The 15,843-nt window shown below is 31.7% G+C and overlaps 2 protein-coding genes across 3 annotated transcripts; one reads left to right on the top strand and one right to left on the bottom strand.

The window, feature by feature from the left end:
- The first annotated feature begins 1,374 nt into the window (after nt 1-1,374).
- Nucleotides 1,375-9,059, top strand: LOC114181049 (dehydrogenase/reductase SDR family member 12). The gene is made up of 10 exons (XM_028067370.1): nt 1,375-1,506; nt 1,611-1,672; nt 2,706-2,825; nt 2,911-3,010; nt 3,215-3,295; nt 3,435-3,484; nt 3,586-3,736; nt 3,815-3,871; nt 7,579-7,700; nt 8,650-9,059. The coding sequence occupies exons 1-10, from the start codon at nt 1,432-1,434 to the stop codon at nt 8,858-8,860; spliced, it is 1,029 nt and encodes a 342-aa protein (XP_027923171.1). The 5' UTR covers nt 1,375-1,431; the 3' UTR covers nt 8,861-9,059.
- A 1,180-nt stretch (nt 9,060-10,239) lies between these two features.
- Nucleotides 10,240-15,294, bottom strand: LOC114181973 (probable choline kinase 1). Of its 2 annotated transcripts, none has more exons than XM_028068690.1 (10): nt 15,073-15,294; nt 14,882-14,932; nt 14,706-14,780; nt 13,560-13,944; nt 12,310-12,431; nt 12,028-12,223; nt 11,571-11,688; nt 11,405-11,452; nt 10,741-10,841; nt 10,240-10,583 (listed from the first exon to the last, which is right to left on the bottom strand). In XM_028068690.1, the coding sequence occupies exons 4-10, from the start codon at nt 13,911-13,913 to the stop codon at nt 10,443-10,445; spliced, it is 1,080 nt and encodes a 359-aa protein (XP_027924491.1). In that variant the 5' UTR covers nt 13,914-13,944; nt 14,706-14,780; nt 14,882-14,932; nt 15,073-15,294; the 3' UTR covers nt 10,240-10,442. The 2 variants fall into 2 exon arrangements, with proteins under 2 accessions (XP_027924491.1, XP_027924492.1); XM_028068691.1 differs by having other exon boundaries at nt 10,252-10,583; nt 14,882-14,923; nt 15,073-15,237.
- Nucleotides 15,295-15,843: the final 549 nt, after the last annotated feature.

Genomic DNA, 15,843 nt, shown 5'->3' with positions numbered 1-15,843 from the left:
TAATTTGTGCTTTGATAAGCCCACTTTCTTCGATTGATTCCTGAAAAATAAACAAAGTAAACAAATAATAAACCTCAACTGCCACGTGCCAAGTATTCTTATTTTGGTTCCATCATTTGACAACAAGCATACTATAAACGTCATTGTCTATATAGGGTTTGATGTATATGTCCAATTTCAAAGAAAGGAAAGAGAAGAATGTCAAGGGTGTACCTAGAAGAAGACAAACTACCTATACTTGAAGCTGGAAGAATGAAGACAAAAGATAAGACAAGATATGCAGTTTAGAAAAAATTAGGTCAAAATATTTTTTACTAATATATATATATATATATATATATATATATATATATATATATATATATATATATATATATATATATATATATATATATATATAAGGGTATTTTTGTGAATTAAAGTTTAGCGGGTACGGGTATCCACGGGTATGGATACTATGGTACCCGTACCCGCCCCATTAATATGCGAGTATAAAAAATACTCGTACCCGCAGGTAGCACATATCTATTCTTAATATCTGTTTTCTATCCGTTATAGATTTTATATACGGATATCTACGAGTACGGATTTTTTTGACATTCCTAATGACAATAAGCTGCGAAAATGTTTCACTAATGAAATACTAATATTTTCTGAATTTTTTTACATTCTTGATTCTTCCTAATTCACATATTTCTTTATTCATTAGATTTGACCTCCTGTAAATTTTTTATTAGAAAAACTATTGAAAATCCCTTTCAATCTTACAATATAATAATTATAAATTCAAGAAAATTCAATCAAAATAAATTTAACGCAATACATGTCCTATGTGATATTCGTATTGTATTTATGCATAGGACTTATGATATGCATTCAAAACAATTATTAACTTTTATATGTAAAAAGGTTGATGAAACTTTTATTTTCAAGGTCAATTATCATTTTTATATTATAAATAGAACACAATAAGACGTTTTGTAAAGTAAAAATACATTTAAAAAAATATTCATTCATATAAAAAATATAAAAAATGTTCCAACACAATGACTATCCTCTTATGATATTTATCTTCAACTTTCTATCCATCCATACTTTTTACTTGAAAGTTCTATCTTTTCTCTTATACTTTTTTTTTTTATCACAAGTTATTGCGTTTTATTGCACAAATATGTTGAATGTAGTCCAATTGTTTACGGTAATATGACATGAATATAATCATTACTTACTTAAATTTATATATTTATATTAATTTAAAAATATTTACTTATTTTATTTACAATATTATTAATCATGAGAGAAGTGATTTATCTTAAAGTTAAAGAATTCTTAAAGTAGCGGTGAGGATTCTGCCACGTTGTTTGTTGTCTCCAATTTCTGCGGGAACACAAGGTAAGTTTCTTTAGACAAGTCAACAAGCAAGCTCAGCTAATGAAGAGTGGTACATTGCACTTCCACATTCAACTTCACCTCTCCATTGTACCACTCGCCATGGTTCTTCTCAAGGTCAATTTCTGAATTTTCACTCATTCTTTCTCTCTCATTCAGTTTTGCATTGCTTCTTCTTGTTTTTGGCGCTTTAAAGTTCATCCCTTCTGTGTTTCAAACAGATATGGAGACAAACGGCCTTCTCTGTTTTTGGGTACCTAAATTTCACCAAAGCTGGTTTCCTGTAAGTCGCTTTTGTTATTTCTTTTTCACTTAGTATTATCATTATGATGATGATGATGATGATGATGATGATGATGATGATGATGATGATGATATGCTATCAACAAAATTGACTCTGGAGACAGATTGCAGATAAAAACATTTTTTTTCCTGAGAAGAACAGATGGTTTTTACTTGTTTGATTGATTTATCACTGCTCAGTTTTATATTATTCTAATTGTTTATTTTTAACTTTTATATAATCTAATTTTAGTTTCGAAAGAAGACAGATTCATTTTGATCCTTCTTAATTTTTCTTCCTTAGAAGGGTTTGTGGAGAAGTTCGTCTCAACATACACATATTTGATTTTGTTTTATTAAGGGATGAAATCCACTTCATCTAAAAAATACAAGGACCAAATCCACATTTTTTTAGTAGTACAGACAAACAAATTTTGACTGCATCTTGAGTGACCTAGAGTATATTTTATCCGTTTGTTTATTTTTTTTAATCGTTTGGGGAACTAACAGGATTGAATATATGTGTGTTACTGAGTCTGATCCTGGTTCTGAGATATTTGAAAATTGGATAGCAAAAACACTAGCAAAAATTGAGAGTGAAAATGGATATTGGCCACTAGTTATTGTGTATGTTGAATAGCAGAAGACAATCCAAAGGAAAGCAGAATTGTTGGTTTCTATAATTTAAAAATACATTTAAGGATAAGAGGTGTAATATGAGGAACAGCTTCAACAATATTTTATTCATGAACACTCTCTCTCTATATATATTTAGTCTATATCTATCTATCTATTTATCTATCTATCTATATACACACATAGCAAAAGGGTAACAAAAATCAAATACAAACAATTTCACAGTCCTAGCTTCCTAAATGTGAACAACAACCTGATATCTTTCTCTTTATTTGAATAATTGAAACATAGCATGAAATCCTCCTAAAAAGTAATTCAAATTACAGATTTTTAGGCATATATTTTCAACAAGAATAACAGAAACCTGATAGCTGATGTATGAATCAAATGTTTCGTAGTGATCATTCTAAGAACTTCAAACCAGAGGACATGGAAGTACAAATACCTGGGAAGAATTGCATTGTTACCGGTGCTAATTCTGGAATAGGTTATGCAACAGCCGAGGGTCTTGCAAAGCGGTTTTCAACTTTCTCATAAGTTTGATTTTGGAATTTTATGCTCTTAAGTTTGTAGTTATGTGATGTTGTCAATGATTTTCACCAGTGGTGCAACTGTCTATCTTGTATGTCGTAATAAAGAGAAAGGAGAGGCTGCTCTTTCTGAAATTCAAACTAGAACTGGCAACCAAAATGTTCATTTGGAGGTACTACTCCTCTTTTCTTGTATTTTAATTAACTAATCCTTTTTTCTTTAGAATTTTCAAAATAAAAAAACATTTATATTTTCTAATTTCATTCTTTGTACATGAGCTTTATAATGGCACTTTCCACGATTTAGGGAATAAACTGAAATCATTTAGAAAATTACGCCATTATGATATTATATGACTGACTCATTTATCTTGCAGATTTGTGACCTTTCGTCTGTCAATGAGATCAAGTCATTCACTTCCAGGTTTTCTAAAAGAAATGTGCCAGTTCATGTGTTGGTAAATTCTTAGTTGTATTTCAACAAAATATAATACTTCCCAACATGGTCGTAATGTAGCTTTACTGACATGGTAATTTTATTAAGTTAGCCTATGCTCTTGAGTAAAATCTAATGTGGACATAATTTCTTGCATCAAGATTAACAATGCTGGTATACTTGAGCAAAATCGAGTCACCACCCCAGAAGGGTGAGTAATTTTTGTTTCAAACAGAAACTGAAAAATTGTTTATTCTACCTGTATAACCTGATTTGATCTGGTGCTTTTTCATGTAATGTGTCATAGTCCAGGTTTGAGTTGAATTTTGCTGTAAATGTATTGGGAACTTACACCATGACAGAATTAATGGTTCCATTACTGGAGAAAGCTTCACCTGATGCGCGTGTCATTACAGTTTCTTCTGGTGGAATGTATACTTCTCCTTTGACCAAAGATCTACAGGTAACTTTGTTATGGTGTTGTCATCTTACTCAATCATTCATAAGATTATGATATACTTATTTGGTTGTTGATACCCAGTATTCAGAGAGCAACTTTAACGGGGTTGTACAGTATGCTCGGAATAAGCGTGTTCAGGTTAGTTTAGCTAATGACTACATTGGGTACCTTTTTTTCTTCTTGTTTTACGTTATAACTTTAATTTGTGAGTGTCTTACCTGGTCCAAAGGGTGTATAAGGAATTGCAGATTTTAGAGGGAGGCTTGCGGCTGAAACTATTTGATTGTTTCATTAAACTATCAATTGTATTTTATTTTTCTTTGTGTACATTGTAATTGATTTGCGAATGAAGATGGATTTGCTTACATCCTCCGGTTGTAAGAAATGTGTTTTCCTTTAACATCCTAACCTTTTACATATTATCTATCTACCTTTGTGTTATGATTTGAATGGAGAGGTCATCAAGTTTCATTAGTGCTAATGGAATTTCATGCTTTTCTAGGAAAGTTAGAAAGAATCTTGTGATTGGTCTTCATATTTTATGGAACTGTCATCCTATGAGGGGATGGTCAAATGATAATGTGTCTATTATGTAGCTCCACCCATTTAGTTAGTTATAGCTGTAAAACGCAGAGAACAAAAGAAGGGGGCTGAATTTTTTTTTCTAAAGATTTTTCGGACTTTATTTTACAAATCAGACTCTGAGTCTGATATGCGATCAGATGATAATAAGGATGTTGGTTTAAACTTATTTTGACAAACAAAGAAAACACAATCTCAGGGTTAGTTTAATCAATCTGAAGCAGATAAAGAGAAGAAAATATTAGAGTGATTACATAAGTCCAAACGTGAGACTACATCTAGTTCTTGACCAAACTAGTCAATTTCCACTAACAACTATTAAACATGAGTATTCTTAGCCACAACATGGGTATTCTTTACTTAGCTTCTCTAAGCTATGTATTCTTTCACAAACAATCCACTCTTGTCTTATAGACAATGGTGTTCTTACAGATAGATGAAAGTTTTGCCCAATCTTGACTAGGTTTTAGGTCCGGAAAGATGCGCACAAGGCAGACAAGTTTAAATACTCTCTGGATATGCAAGAGAGCAAAGAGCTATATATATAGAAGAAAATATTTGCTTCGAAGAAGATGAAATTTTTAATAGTGACAGTGCTCTTCGTAACATCTCTGTCTTCTTCTCCTTTTGTACTGAGAAGCTTCAACTAGCTGTTGTCTCAGTGGCATCCTTTTCTTTGTCTTGCATATGGTGAAATCTGGAGTACTTGATTGTTTTGCATAAGTGCATTGTAAGTCCTTTAATAAGGGCATCTAATGTTCTTTTACCAATTGGTATGGTTTTTTGATAACACACTCTGCATACCACAGTTACTCCTTTTTCTGCAGTAGTCACTTCACAATTGGTGCAGAAAGTAGGTGGCTCAGGTTTTGTAGGTGGTTCAAAGAGTTTGTTGATTTTTCTTCTGTAGAGCACTCCATTCAGTATGTCTTGACTTCTGCATATTTTAAACTTCAAGATCGAGCACGAAAAGTCTTGTGGAGATGATTGCCTTTTTCAAGGACATTCTGTGTGAAAAGATTAAGTAGATGCAGTGCGTTAACTGTGCATTACTAGAGAATATTTATTTCAGATGTATTTACTCTAGCTTAAGCAGATCATGCAAACATATGATCACTCTGATAATACTTATCAGATGCAAGATGTTGCTAAACAGATAATTGCATAGCCGGTGAATGAAAAGGAAAACCCAGATAGGTGGTGTAATTACATATGATATTTATGCACAAGAAAAAGACTGTCTTAAGAAAAACAATATTGTCTGTTCTTAGATGAAAACTAATATTTGTTTGCTCTAATTCAAAGGGTTTATGTAGGGAATAAAGGTTGACTTGGCCAGCTAATAATTAGGGGCAAATAAACTGTAGTGTCAGTTAGAAGGTTGTATGCTAGTGTGTATAAATAATAAGCGAAAAGTATTGGGATCTCACGTCAAATAAAGATATTGTCAACTTTATAGTATATAAGTGAGTGTAACTTAATTTTACAAGTTGATATGTAAGATTGAGTTAGATTTAAATCCACTTTCTAAGCAAAAAGTAGTAGTGATTAGCCATTATAGGAATAAAGTTTGACTAGGAGTATTCAGGTCTCTGGAATAAGTTAGGGTAAGGCTCTAGTACTCTGTATCTTCATTGCTCAACATGTACCCCATTGGTGCCACCCCGAGTTGGAAAATTCTCATCAATAATACATTCTTTAATTCAACTTTCTGATCCACTTCTGTCAGTATCATGGGGACTGGGGAGACGTGAGAAATTTTTTACAACAGGACAGCATAGAGTAAGACCCTTTAGTTGAAGAGGAACAGTAGTGTCTTTCCGCTATTATGCACTGTTGATATACCTTATCTAGACTTGGAATGCCCAATGAGAAAGTATAGATTGAATCTTCTTGGGAGTTCCCTATTGAAATGAGGACTGAATGATTCCAAGAAGGGTAAAACTTCACATTTAGAGATGTACAAACATGAAATTCATTTCGTTAAAGCTTGGGTCAACCTGTACTCAGAGAAATTGAACTACAGAAGGAAGCTAAAATATAATTTTGTGTGGCATGCAGTCACTGATTTATCTCATTTCCAGAGGTTTCTAGACTCCTAGTTTCAGGACATTTTTTTTATGATGCTTATATGAAGGATTGGTAAACATGTCAAACTGATTGGAAGGAACAGAAAACGTTGGTTGAGATTGTACTTATTGATGGAAATTCTCCATTTCTTGTTTTTTTGCTGAATTTTGAATGATACAGAATTTTTGGGTCAGCTTATTTCAATCCGCACATAACCATGCATGATTTTTTTGGTTTGATTTTCTCCCCACAAGTGTTGGAATTCGTTTTGTTCCTTCAACAATCTTGCTTTATAGGATTATTTGTTGTCTATATCTCCCAGTTTATGATCCTTATAAATTTTACTCATATATGGTATGGCATGACAAATATTAGGTGGTAGACCTGCAGAAAAATATTTGTATGCTTACTTGAAGGAAGTGCTTCCATCGATCAGCTGTGATGTAATTTTTTTTCAACTACTTATATTCTTTTATAATTTGTCAAATTCAATGTGTCTAATAATGATAATACTTCAATTTGTCAAATTCATGTTCATCAGCTAACTGACAATGCATAAACAGTTAAACCCGATTGAATTACTGACTAACTCATAGGTCTGCTTATGTAATTCAATGTAGGAAAATTGAGTCTTGTGTATTCAGTTTGGTGCAATAAGCACTGGATCTAGCTAGTTCTTAAATTCCAAAAGTTAACTCTTTTCTGAAGTATTTAAGCTTTATTTAGTAGTTATATTCGATCACCTTCTATTCTTGTGTATTGAGTTTATTGTGATTTATGTAGTTATATTTGATCACCTTCAATGTAGTACACTCTACATAACAAGTGTGACATCATTGTAGTAGCCCTGGTTGTTCTTCATTTGCTTTAAGAGCTTTCAACAATTCTTTTAACTTGTGATACCATATGGATTACTTATTTGTAGAAGAAAGAGGATAATAATCATCAATTCTTTCATGTATAATAACCCTCTCTAGATATTCATATTAAAAAAAAAAATTCAGAAGTAGTACTCTGATATCAAGTGAAATAGTTCTAATATCTTATTTGCTCATATCTATGCATTTCATATGTTTTAGATCCTTATTTCCTGTATAGAATCTGGAGGGTATTAAAATAGATTAGTTGTGTTTTTCTTCATGTCTGCATTTTTGTAAGATTACACTAACCTTGGCATGTATTTGATATGGCAGATTGCACTAACAGAAAAATGGGCCAAAATATATGAGAACAAAGGGATAGGATTTTACTCAATGCACCCAGGCTGGGCTGAGACTCCTGGGGTTGCAAAGAGTTTGCCAAGCTTCTCAGAACGGTAAGCATTATTACTGCTTACATTATCCATAGAATATAATTGACTATTACTGTAAAACATTGGAAGAAAGAAACCATTCACATACAGAGTTGATCTTTGACACAGTACAAAACTTTATATGAACCTGCCTATTTGAATTAGCTTATATGGGGGAATTAATAATTTTTAATTGACAACTTCCTCTGAGAACACTCGAATGTTTTTTTCCAAAATTAAGCAAAATCAAAGATGCACAAGTCATGAATTTGATTCTTGTTACCCCTTGGTCTTTATTATTAAGGTTTTGTTTGGATGAGCTTCTGTGTAAATGTTAGGATACACAAAGAAAAGAATTTAGTTAAGATAGTTGGAATATCCACGAGTTAGTTAGTTGAGGTGTTAGTTAGATATAAATAGGAAAACAGGAGAGAAAGGGGAAGAGAGGTGAACTTTTGTAGATTGAGCCTTAGCTCTTTGTGGAGGGAAAGCCCTTGAAGGAGATAGTGCTTTCCTATTTTTGTTCTTTTCATTCTATTATTCAATAAAAAACCTTTCTTTTCTTTCTCTTTCCAATTCTTGGTTGCTAACAGTAAAAGACATTTAAGATAAAAAAAATATGAAATAGAAAGTGAATTTGGTTTTTCCATAAACTAAAATGAGTTTATATACAAGTTAAAAGTAAAACTTTAGAGAAATTATATGAAAAAACTTCTATAAATAGTTTATCCATAAAATGCTTTTTACCTGTTGAAAAGTTACTTTCTTTTTTTCTCCCTATAAGTTTGTACGGAGAAGTCTTTCTAAATTGAACTACATCACATTTTTTTCAGTCCAAATAGTATGCACCTACTTGCTTCAAGTACAATTTATCCTTGAAATAACTCAAGAGTCAACAAAGAAAACAAAGAAAACAAAGTAAACTATTGTTAGCACCATTGGAATGACTATATATTGATTCAATTATTTACAGGTTTTCAGGGAAACTTAGAACAAGTGAAGAAGGTGCAGACACAGTGATATGGTTGACATTACAACCAAAGGAGAAACTGGTATCAGGTGCATTTTATTTTGATAGAGCTGAAGCTCCAAAGCACCTTACATTTTCTGGTACCAGTGATTCTCATGCTATAATCGACTCTGTTGTTGAGAGTCTTCATTCCATGGCTTCTCTTTTTGGCTAATCATGTATTGTTTGCCCTGACATTAGACATCTAGTGGCACACAATATAACATTTGTATAGTTAATCTGGACTGATTTCATTTGTTCTTATATATCATCCCTTTTATTTTATTTGAGAGAATAATAGAAAGAATGTGATGAATTGTGTTTCTCTTCTTGAACGCCAACATTAGTGTAATGAAAGTTTAATTTTGATATAATGCTAGAATAAATGTTTTTGTATTATTACTAGAAATAACTTCAGATGTCTTTTAATGTAATTATAAAAGTTAATTATCTTACTAACAAAATTCATGATTAAATAGTCTTGTATTCTAATTAAATTCACTATTGCTACAAAACATGTCAAATAATATTTTTGAGTTATATAAAGGAAAATAAGTGTAATGTCGGATTGTCTATCAAAAAATGAAAATTCTAAACGTGGAATGTAGTAATCACTATCAAATTTAAAAATTCGTATGACTACAATAATAACGTTAATATTTATGTTTGAAAACTAATATATCAATAAATAGTCATGTTCAACGACGTATTTGACGTGCTAAGAATTTATTATGATATTTCTTAATTTTAGAATTAGTGTGACTTTATTTTGTATTTCAGATAGCAAAATAGTGATTTGCTTTTTCAGAAAACAATGTGTTTGAACTAAAAGTGCATGATATGCAGAGTGGAGGAGGTAATAAGGTAAATAGTCTTGTAGAAGATTTCTTTTTCCTCCTACACCTCAAGGAGTGTGTAAAACACAGAATTAATCTCAAACATTCTTAATGGTATTTCACCCCGTCACTCTTCCTTTCTCGCCCATGCTCTGTATTATGAGATCTGAAATTTTCAGATTGTAAAATTTGATAGTGTTTTTGGAGAGTAGTTTTTAGATTTTTTAATCTTTCATTATTCGGAATAGACTTTTGGATTCAGAAAACATTTTCAAATTACATTTTGAAAATCTAGAAAAATTAATGATTTTTTAAAATAAAGTCTTCCAAATGGTGTAATCTAAAAATGGCTTTCAGAACCTGGAAGCCAATTCTGAATTATACAAGCCTTCCTATATAAGAAGGGCAAAGTAGAGATTTTAACATTTAGGGGGTCTAAACAGAAATTCCCAGGAATTAAAGGCATGTTTAAGATTTAGGACCACATAATAAAAAGCAGTGATATTACATAATAAATTTCACACAAATCTAATCCACCGACTACTTTGTATGTGAATTTGATATGGAAAAACAGTTTATTGATAACAGGGGAATACTCTACATTATGAATGATGTGATGAATTACGTAATTAATACGTTGTTTGATTTAAAACGTGTGAGGTTGGCATCATCACAAAACTGAACATCACTGTGACCGTAGTTATCAGCAACTAGCAAATGACAACACAACTAAGAATTTTCCTTTCATTCCTCAACCTATTCCAAAAGGAGGGATTGCTAACAACTGTTTCAATACAGGAAAAACCCATCACACATTACTTATTATTATTTACAGATTTTATGCATCACTGCATGCCTATCTATATTATTAATCAATACAAACCAATGAGAACTATACTAAATACAAAAGAAGCAATCATGTCAATGGTGTGAGCCTTTGATCATTCCATCTTCGGAAGTGACAGTAGGTGAGTCCAATAAAGTAGCCTTCTTCAACCAGTACTGCTCAAACCTCTGCCTTGCATACTCCTTGTAGTCAAAGTCAATTTTGTTTACGTAACTCTGCACCACACATACCAAACAAAAGTAACCAGAAAGAACATTTAATTCTCATTCATCAAAAGTGATATCAATTTTTTCATAGTTAGAGACTAACTTTTACTGAAATTCGAGATAAGGGATGGAAACATTTTTGGAAGAAAGGAAAAGCATAGCATACCGAAATAAGTCCCCATAAGCCCCAAAATAGATGGTTGGCAAGAGTGTATTTTTCTGCAAGATTAAGTAGTTGTTCCATTTCACTGCTGCTTGGTTCCTTACCTGTGTATAAGTTTCCAAATAATGTTTGTAAAAATTCTTAAAATTAAATTCACATTGAAGTTGAAGAGATGAGGGGGACTTGCATCGTGCCTACGAATAAGTTAAACAAATGCATGCAATGCATGCTCCACATCTGCAAGGACAGACTCATCAATAATGTAAACGCTGTTACAGTTCATACTCATGACAAACATGATTTTCCTTGTTGTATTTCAAGAGTTTATTTTTCATGTTTCATTAATAAGGAAATTTATAATGTCAACCAGTTAAAAATAATTTTAGTTAACTTTTTGAAGTAATTTTGACAAAAGTAAATGATTTCTGATTTGAAGTAATATAAAATTGGATATTCAGCTTAAAAAACCCTCTACACTTTATTTTAATTACAATCAAAGTATAGAAGCTAAAAATATAAGATTGAGTGATATCAAAGATCAACCAAATTGTACAGAAAGTTAATTCTTTCAACTGAGAATAGATCAATAGCAGTTACCTAAATCCAGATCTCTGCCAATAATATGTATTTTTTGTGGTATGTTGGAGTAAAAATTTAGTGGACTAACCTTCAGAACTCAAATAATTATAAACAAACCTTTGACGCTCCTCTAGACCTGTTAAAATTTACAGTATCAGAAGAGTGATCTTAATAAAATACGCATAAAGTATGAAGCAAAATGAAGCACTGTAGAATGTAATGGAAGCTGTAAATTATATGAACAATTAACTTACTGGGATATTTAGTGTAGTCTAGAACATGAGGTTGGTCACTGTGATAGTTTGCCACCATTTCACAAAAATGATTTGCTAGATCGTATGCAACAGGGTTGTAACTGGCATATTCGTAGTCCTGTGTCATTGAAAAACAAATAGTAATGAATAAATCATCATAAAAAAGATGACAGATGAAATATGAAAAAACAATATTTGGCATGGTATTCAGTTGCAATTCTTATATTTATTTTTTGACCAAGAGGTATCTATTTGACACCCAATTAATCCCTCACTCGATTGGAAAATTTTGGAGAAAAAGTGGTATCTCCAGTTACCATGGCCAAGTTAGAAAACAATTTTTTAAAAAGTTAGTAAAGTAGCTCGCTCATATCTTACATTACCATAATTTTTAAAAAGAACACCAACAAAGCATATAAAATAGAATAAATAAGTAAAATGTAGCAATGTAGCTTACAATTAAAGTGATTGCTCTTGTTTCTTCATCCATCATTATGTTACCATATTGTAGATCATTGTGACAAAAACCAATCTCTTGATGTCCTTGCGATAGCAACTCCACAAGCAAATTTATTTCAGCATCTAGATGATCCAAGCTAAAATTCTTGATATCTTTTTGAGAGCACAGACTTTTGGCATGACTAAGCCATTTCCTGATTGAACATAGAGAGCCTATATAATTGTGTACAACAATATAAATTTTTTTTGAAGAGTAGCCTGATTTCTATTATTTTATTACCTCAATCTCTGCCAAAGCTGAGCCTTCTTTGTACCAGGCATGTGAAGATGGTGAAACTCCCTCATCTTAGATGCTACCAAAGCAGATATTTCAGGGTCACGGAGGTCTGCAGCTGAGAGTGTCTAAAAATCCAAAAATAGGAAAAGAAAAAATATGTTACACACTATTATCATAGTCTGTTAAATTGATTTTAATGCACAGGAAAATAAAGAGGAATGTATTGCAGGTATTTGGATTATATCAGGTTACTTACCAACAGATAATCTTATGCAAAAGTTAAAAATAAAACTTAAGTTATATAAGAGAATTTTAACAAACTAATTCCTTCATAAGCTAATTTTAGTTTATGAGAACTTAATAATTTCAAGAAGAGTTTATTTTAGAATTAATTAATTGGAAGAGAGAAACGTAAATGAAGTCCTCAAATAAAGGCAACTACTTGATTGCATAAATTACAAATATATCTTTCCTAAGGGTCATCATCTATTGACTCAAAAGAAGATAGGATAAGAACAAAATAAATACTTTTCAAATAAGATTTTCATTCATAACACTTTTACTTTAATGGAATTTTTATCAGTTCTTTATCCATAAAGTAAGAAACATCATGTCAGGTTGGAATTAGGAGCAAAAACAATGTGAAAGCAAGCATTGTGGAGCACTCATTGACGCAACAGTACTCAATTTAATATGCAAAAGAAGCTTCTTTTTTATTCTAAAGAACTAATACGAAATGCTAACACCCTCCATTCGTCCAAAGGGAAAGAGAATAAAATACAAAAGCTAACTACCAAGGCCAAAGAAAAACTTTTTAAATGGAATAATAAAGCACATTGGAAAAGGAAAGGTGACTTTAATTTAAGTATATATTCCCCAAGTCATGGAAACCATCCATTTTAAATGCAGTCATTGCAACCACTTTTCTATTTATATATAACCAGATAATTATCTACACAGAACCTAATAAGAAATTGTAAAAATAATTTTAGTTTCAACCAATAAGAAATCATTAATATAATTTTTGAAACAATTATTATAAAAATCAACAAATTTAGAATATCACTTTTTATACTGTAAGTATATGTACTATTTACACTTAAACAGTGTCTTATAACATCAATTACCAAAAATAAAGATTATACAAACACGTGTCTGAAATAAACATTGCTAACAATATTAGGAATTAAAACAGAGATTTACACTAAAACTATCTAATCAGAAGAGGGAAACACAAAAAGATAATAACATACTTTGGCATGAATGAACTCTTCAACTCTGCCAGTGGTGAACCGTCCAAGAAGGCGTGGACCCTGTCCATGCTTTGACATGCACTCAAAGGTTTGGATTTCATCAACCCTGTTGAAGAAAACCTCAACACCTTCACCATATAATCGAACCAGAACCTTCCTCTGATGAACATCGCTTTTGGTTGGCCAATTGACCTCAAAAACCTCATTGGTCATTGCTCCCTTTAGAGGTTTTACCTGCAAGGAGTTCAGATCATCTATTACATCTCCCAAATCTGCAGCCACCGCTGCAAGAACCTCTGTTATCTCTTCATGGTTTGCACCTCCTTTCAACAACTCAATTGTCTTTATGGCCATCTTTGATCAAAGATCAGTTAAAAACAGAGCTCTGCTAGTGGAGAAAAAACAGGGGAAATTGAAACAGAGTTAAGTTCTTCCATCCATTGAAATATTGAGAGACTAGAATACCTTGATAATCGAATTCGGAGAAAACATAGAACTGATGATGATCCTGAGTGAAAATTAACCACTTTTGGTGCAAAATATATTTATTTGGGGAGTTAAAAATTCTACCTAAGTTCCTCCATACCATGCAATAAAACAGAAACATGGAGAAGCAGAAAACCTCTATAACCCAATTGGGATAAAGCATTTTATAATTGATTATCCTGGGTGAAAGTCGAATGTTTTAGGTAAAAATTATCAAGAATTGGGGATTTGGAAAGTTCTTCCATCCCATATAATAAAAAAACACAAGCAGAAGGCCTCAACGATCCAATTGATTATCCTGCCTGAAAGAAAATTACTTCAACGAAAAAAAATTGAAATGGGGATTTAGAAATTCACCCAAGTTTTTCACTTCATGCAAGAAATGCAAAAACACATGGAGAAAGCAGAAACCCGTGCTGACCCAGTTGGAAGAAAACATCACAAGTGATGATCTGGCTTGAAAGTTCACCCATTTCGTATTGAATTAGGGTTTTAAAATGCATCCAAGAAACAGAGAAGTCAAAGAAAGTTGACTGGTAGAAACATGAAGAACACGCAAAAAGGATTCAAGAACCCTTTCACGGTAAAAAAATAATCAGATCTAAGAAAAACCCAAAACCCATTTGGGATGCACAGCGGAATCGGATTACAGGATCTTACCAGATAAACAGAGATATTTCGGAGCTTCCAAACAGAGCAAGCTTCGGCAGGGAAAATTCGATGCAGTGATCAAAGCTGAGACATGCAACCAAGGAAGAACCCAATAAACTCAAAGAATGAAAACCGATTCAGAATAATCAGAAGTAAAACCCCAAAATGATGAATCATGAACTCACCTTGAAAGCAGATAAGGTTGCCGAAGAAAGTCAAGCCCAACACTGAGAAATCTAAGCAGAAAATATTGCATAAAAAAAATAACAAAATCCTCAAAACCCAAATGCAGAAAGACCAAAGTAAAAAATCAAAAGCCCAAATAAAGAAGAAAAGAAAACAAGAAAAGAGTAAAACTTGAGATTTGAGAACTGACCCTAGAAGCAGAAGAAGAAATCAGAACTTGTCCAAGAATATGGTTGTATATGAACACCACTAATCTTTACGTCTTTATATATAATGACAATGGCGAAGTGATATGAAAAAAATATGGTGTGAAACCAAGAAAGCTTGCAGCCAAAGAACTCAACGACCCAAAATATAAGAAATTTTACGATCTTACACCATGTATATAGGTAATGCAATTAATAATTAAGAAATTAAAAAAGTTAATTAAGTTTTGATTTTTTTTTCATTTTTTTTTTGTGTGTTTATTTTGAACGGTGACAGATTCTCGCAATGGTGAAAGTGACCAATTATAACTGATCACGTGGAGAGAATCGTGGAGAAAAACTGAATCTGTTAGAGATTCTAAAGATCATTACAATGCCAACTACCCATCCATGTGATTGTCTCTGGATAGAGACAATTTATTTCCGCTTTATTCTGTATTATTGTTTCATCATATAAACAGCATAAAAAGTTTATAACAATTTGAGTTAAATCACACATTTAATTAAAAATATTTTAATTATGTTTTCTTTGTCTTAAAACCTCTACTTCAGGTTTGCATATTAATTTTGTTTTTTAAAAATTTAAATATATTTTTAAATTATATTAACAACTAGAAAAAAACGGACGCCGTGTCATGTTTATTTGTATTCTTAAGAAAACCTAAAAGATAACCAAAGTTATCATCAAATATTATAATTAAATTTTTTTAAAGAAATAAATTTTAAAATATATTTAATTTGATTTATGTGTTTAT

The sequence above is a fragment of the Vigna unguiculata genome, chromosome 4 (genome assembly GCF_004118075.2).
Source record: "Vigna unguiculata cultivar IT97K-499-35 chromosome 4, ASM411807v1, whole genome shotgun sequence".
In the NCBI taxonomy this organism is placed as follows: Eukaryota; Viridiplantae; Streptophyta; class Magnoliopsida; order Fabales; family Fabaceae; genus Vigna; species Vigna unguiculata.
This window is presented reverse-complemented; position numbering and strand designations above follow the sequence as displayed.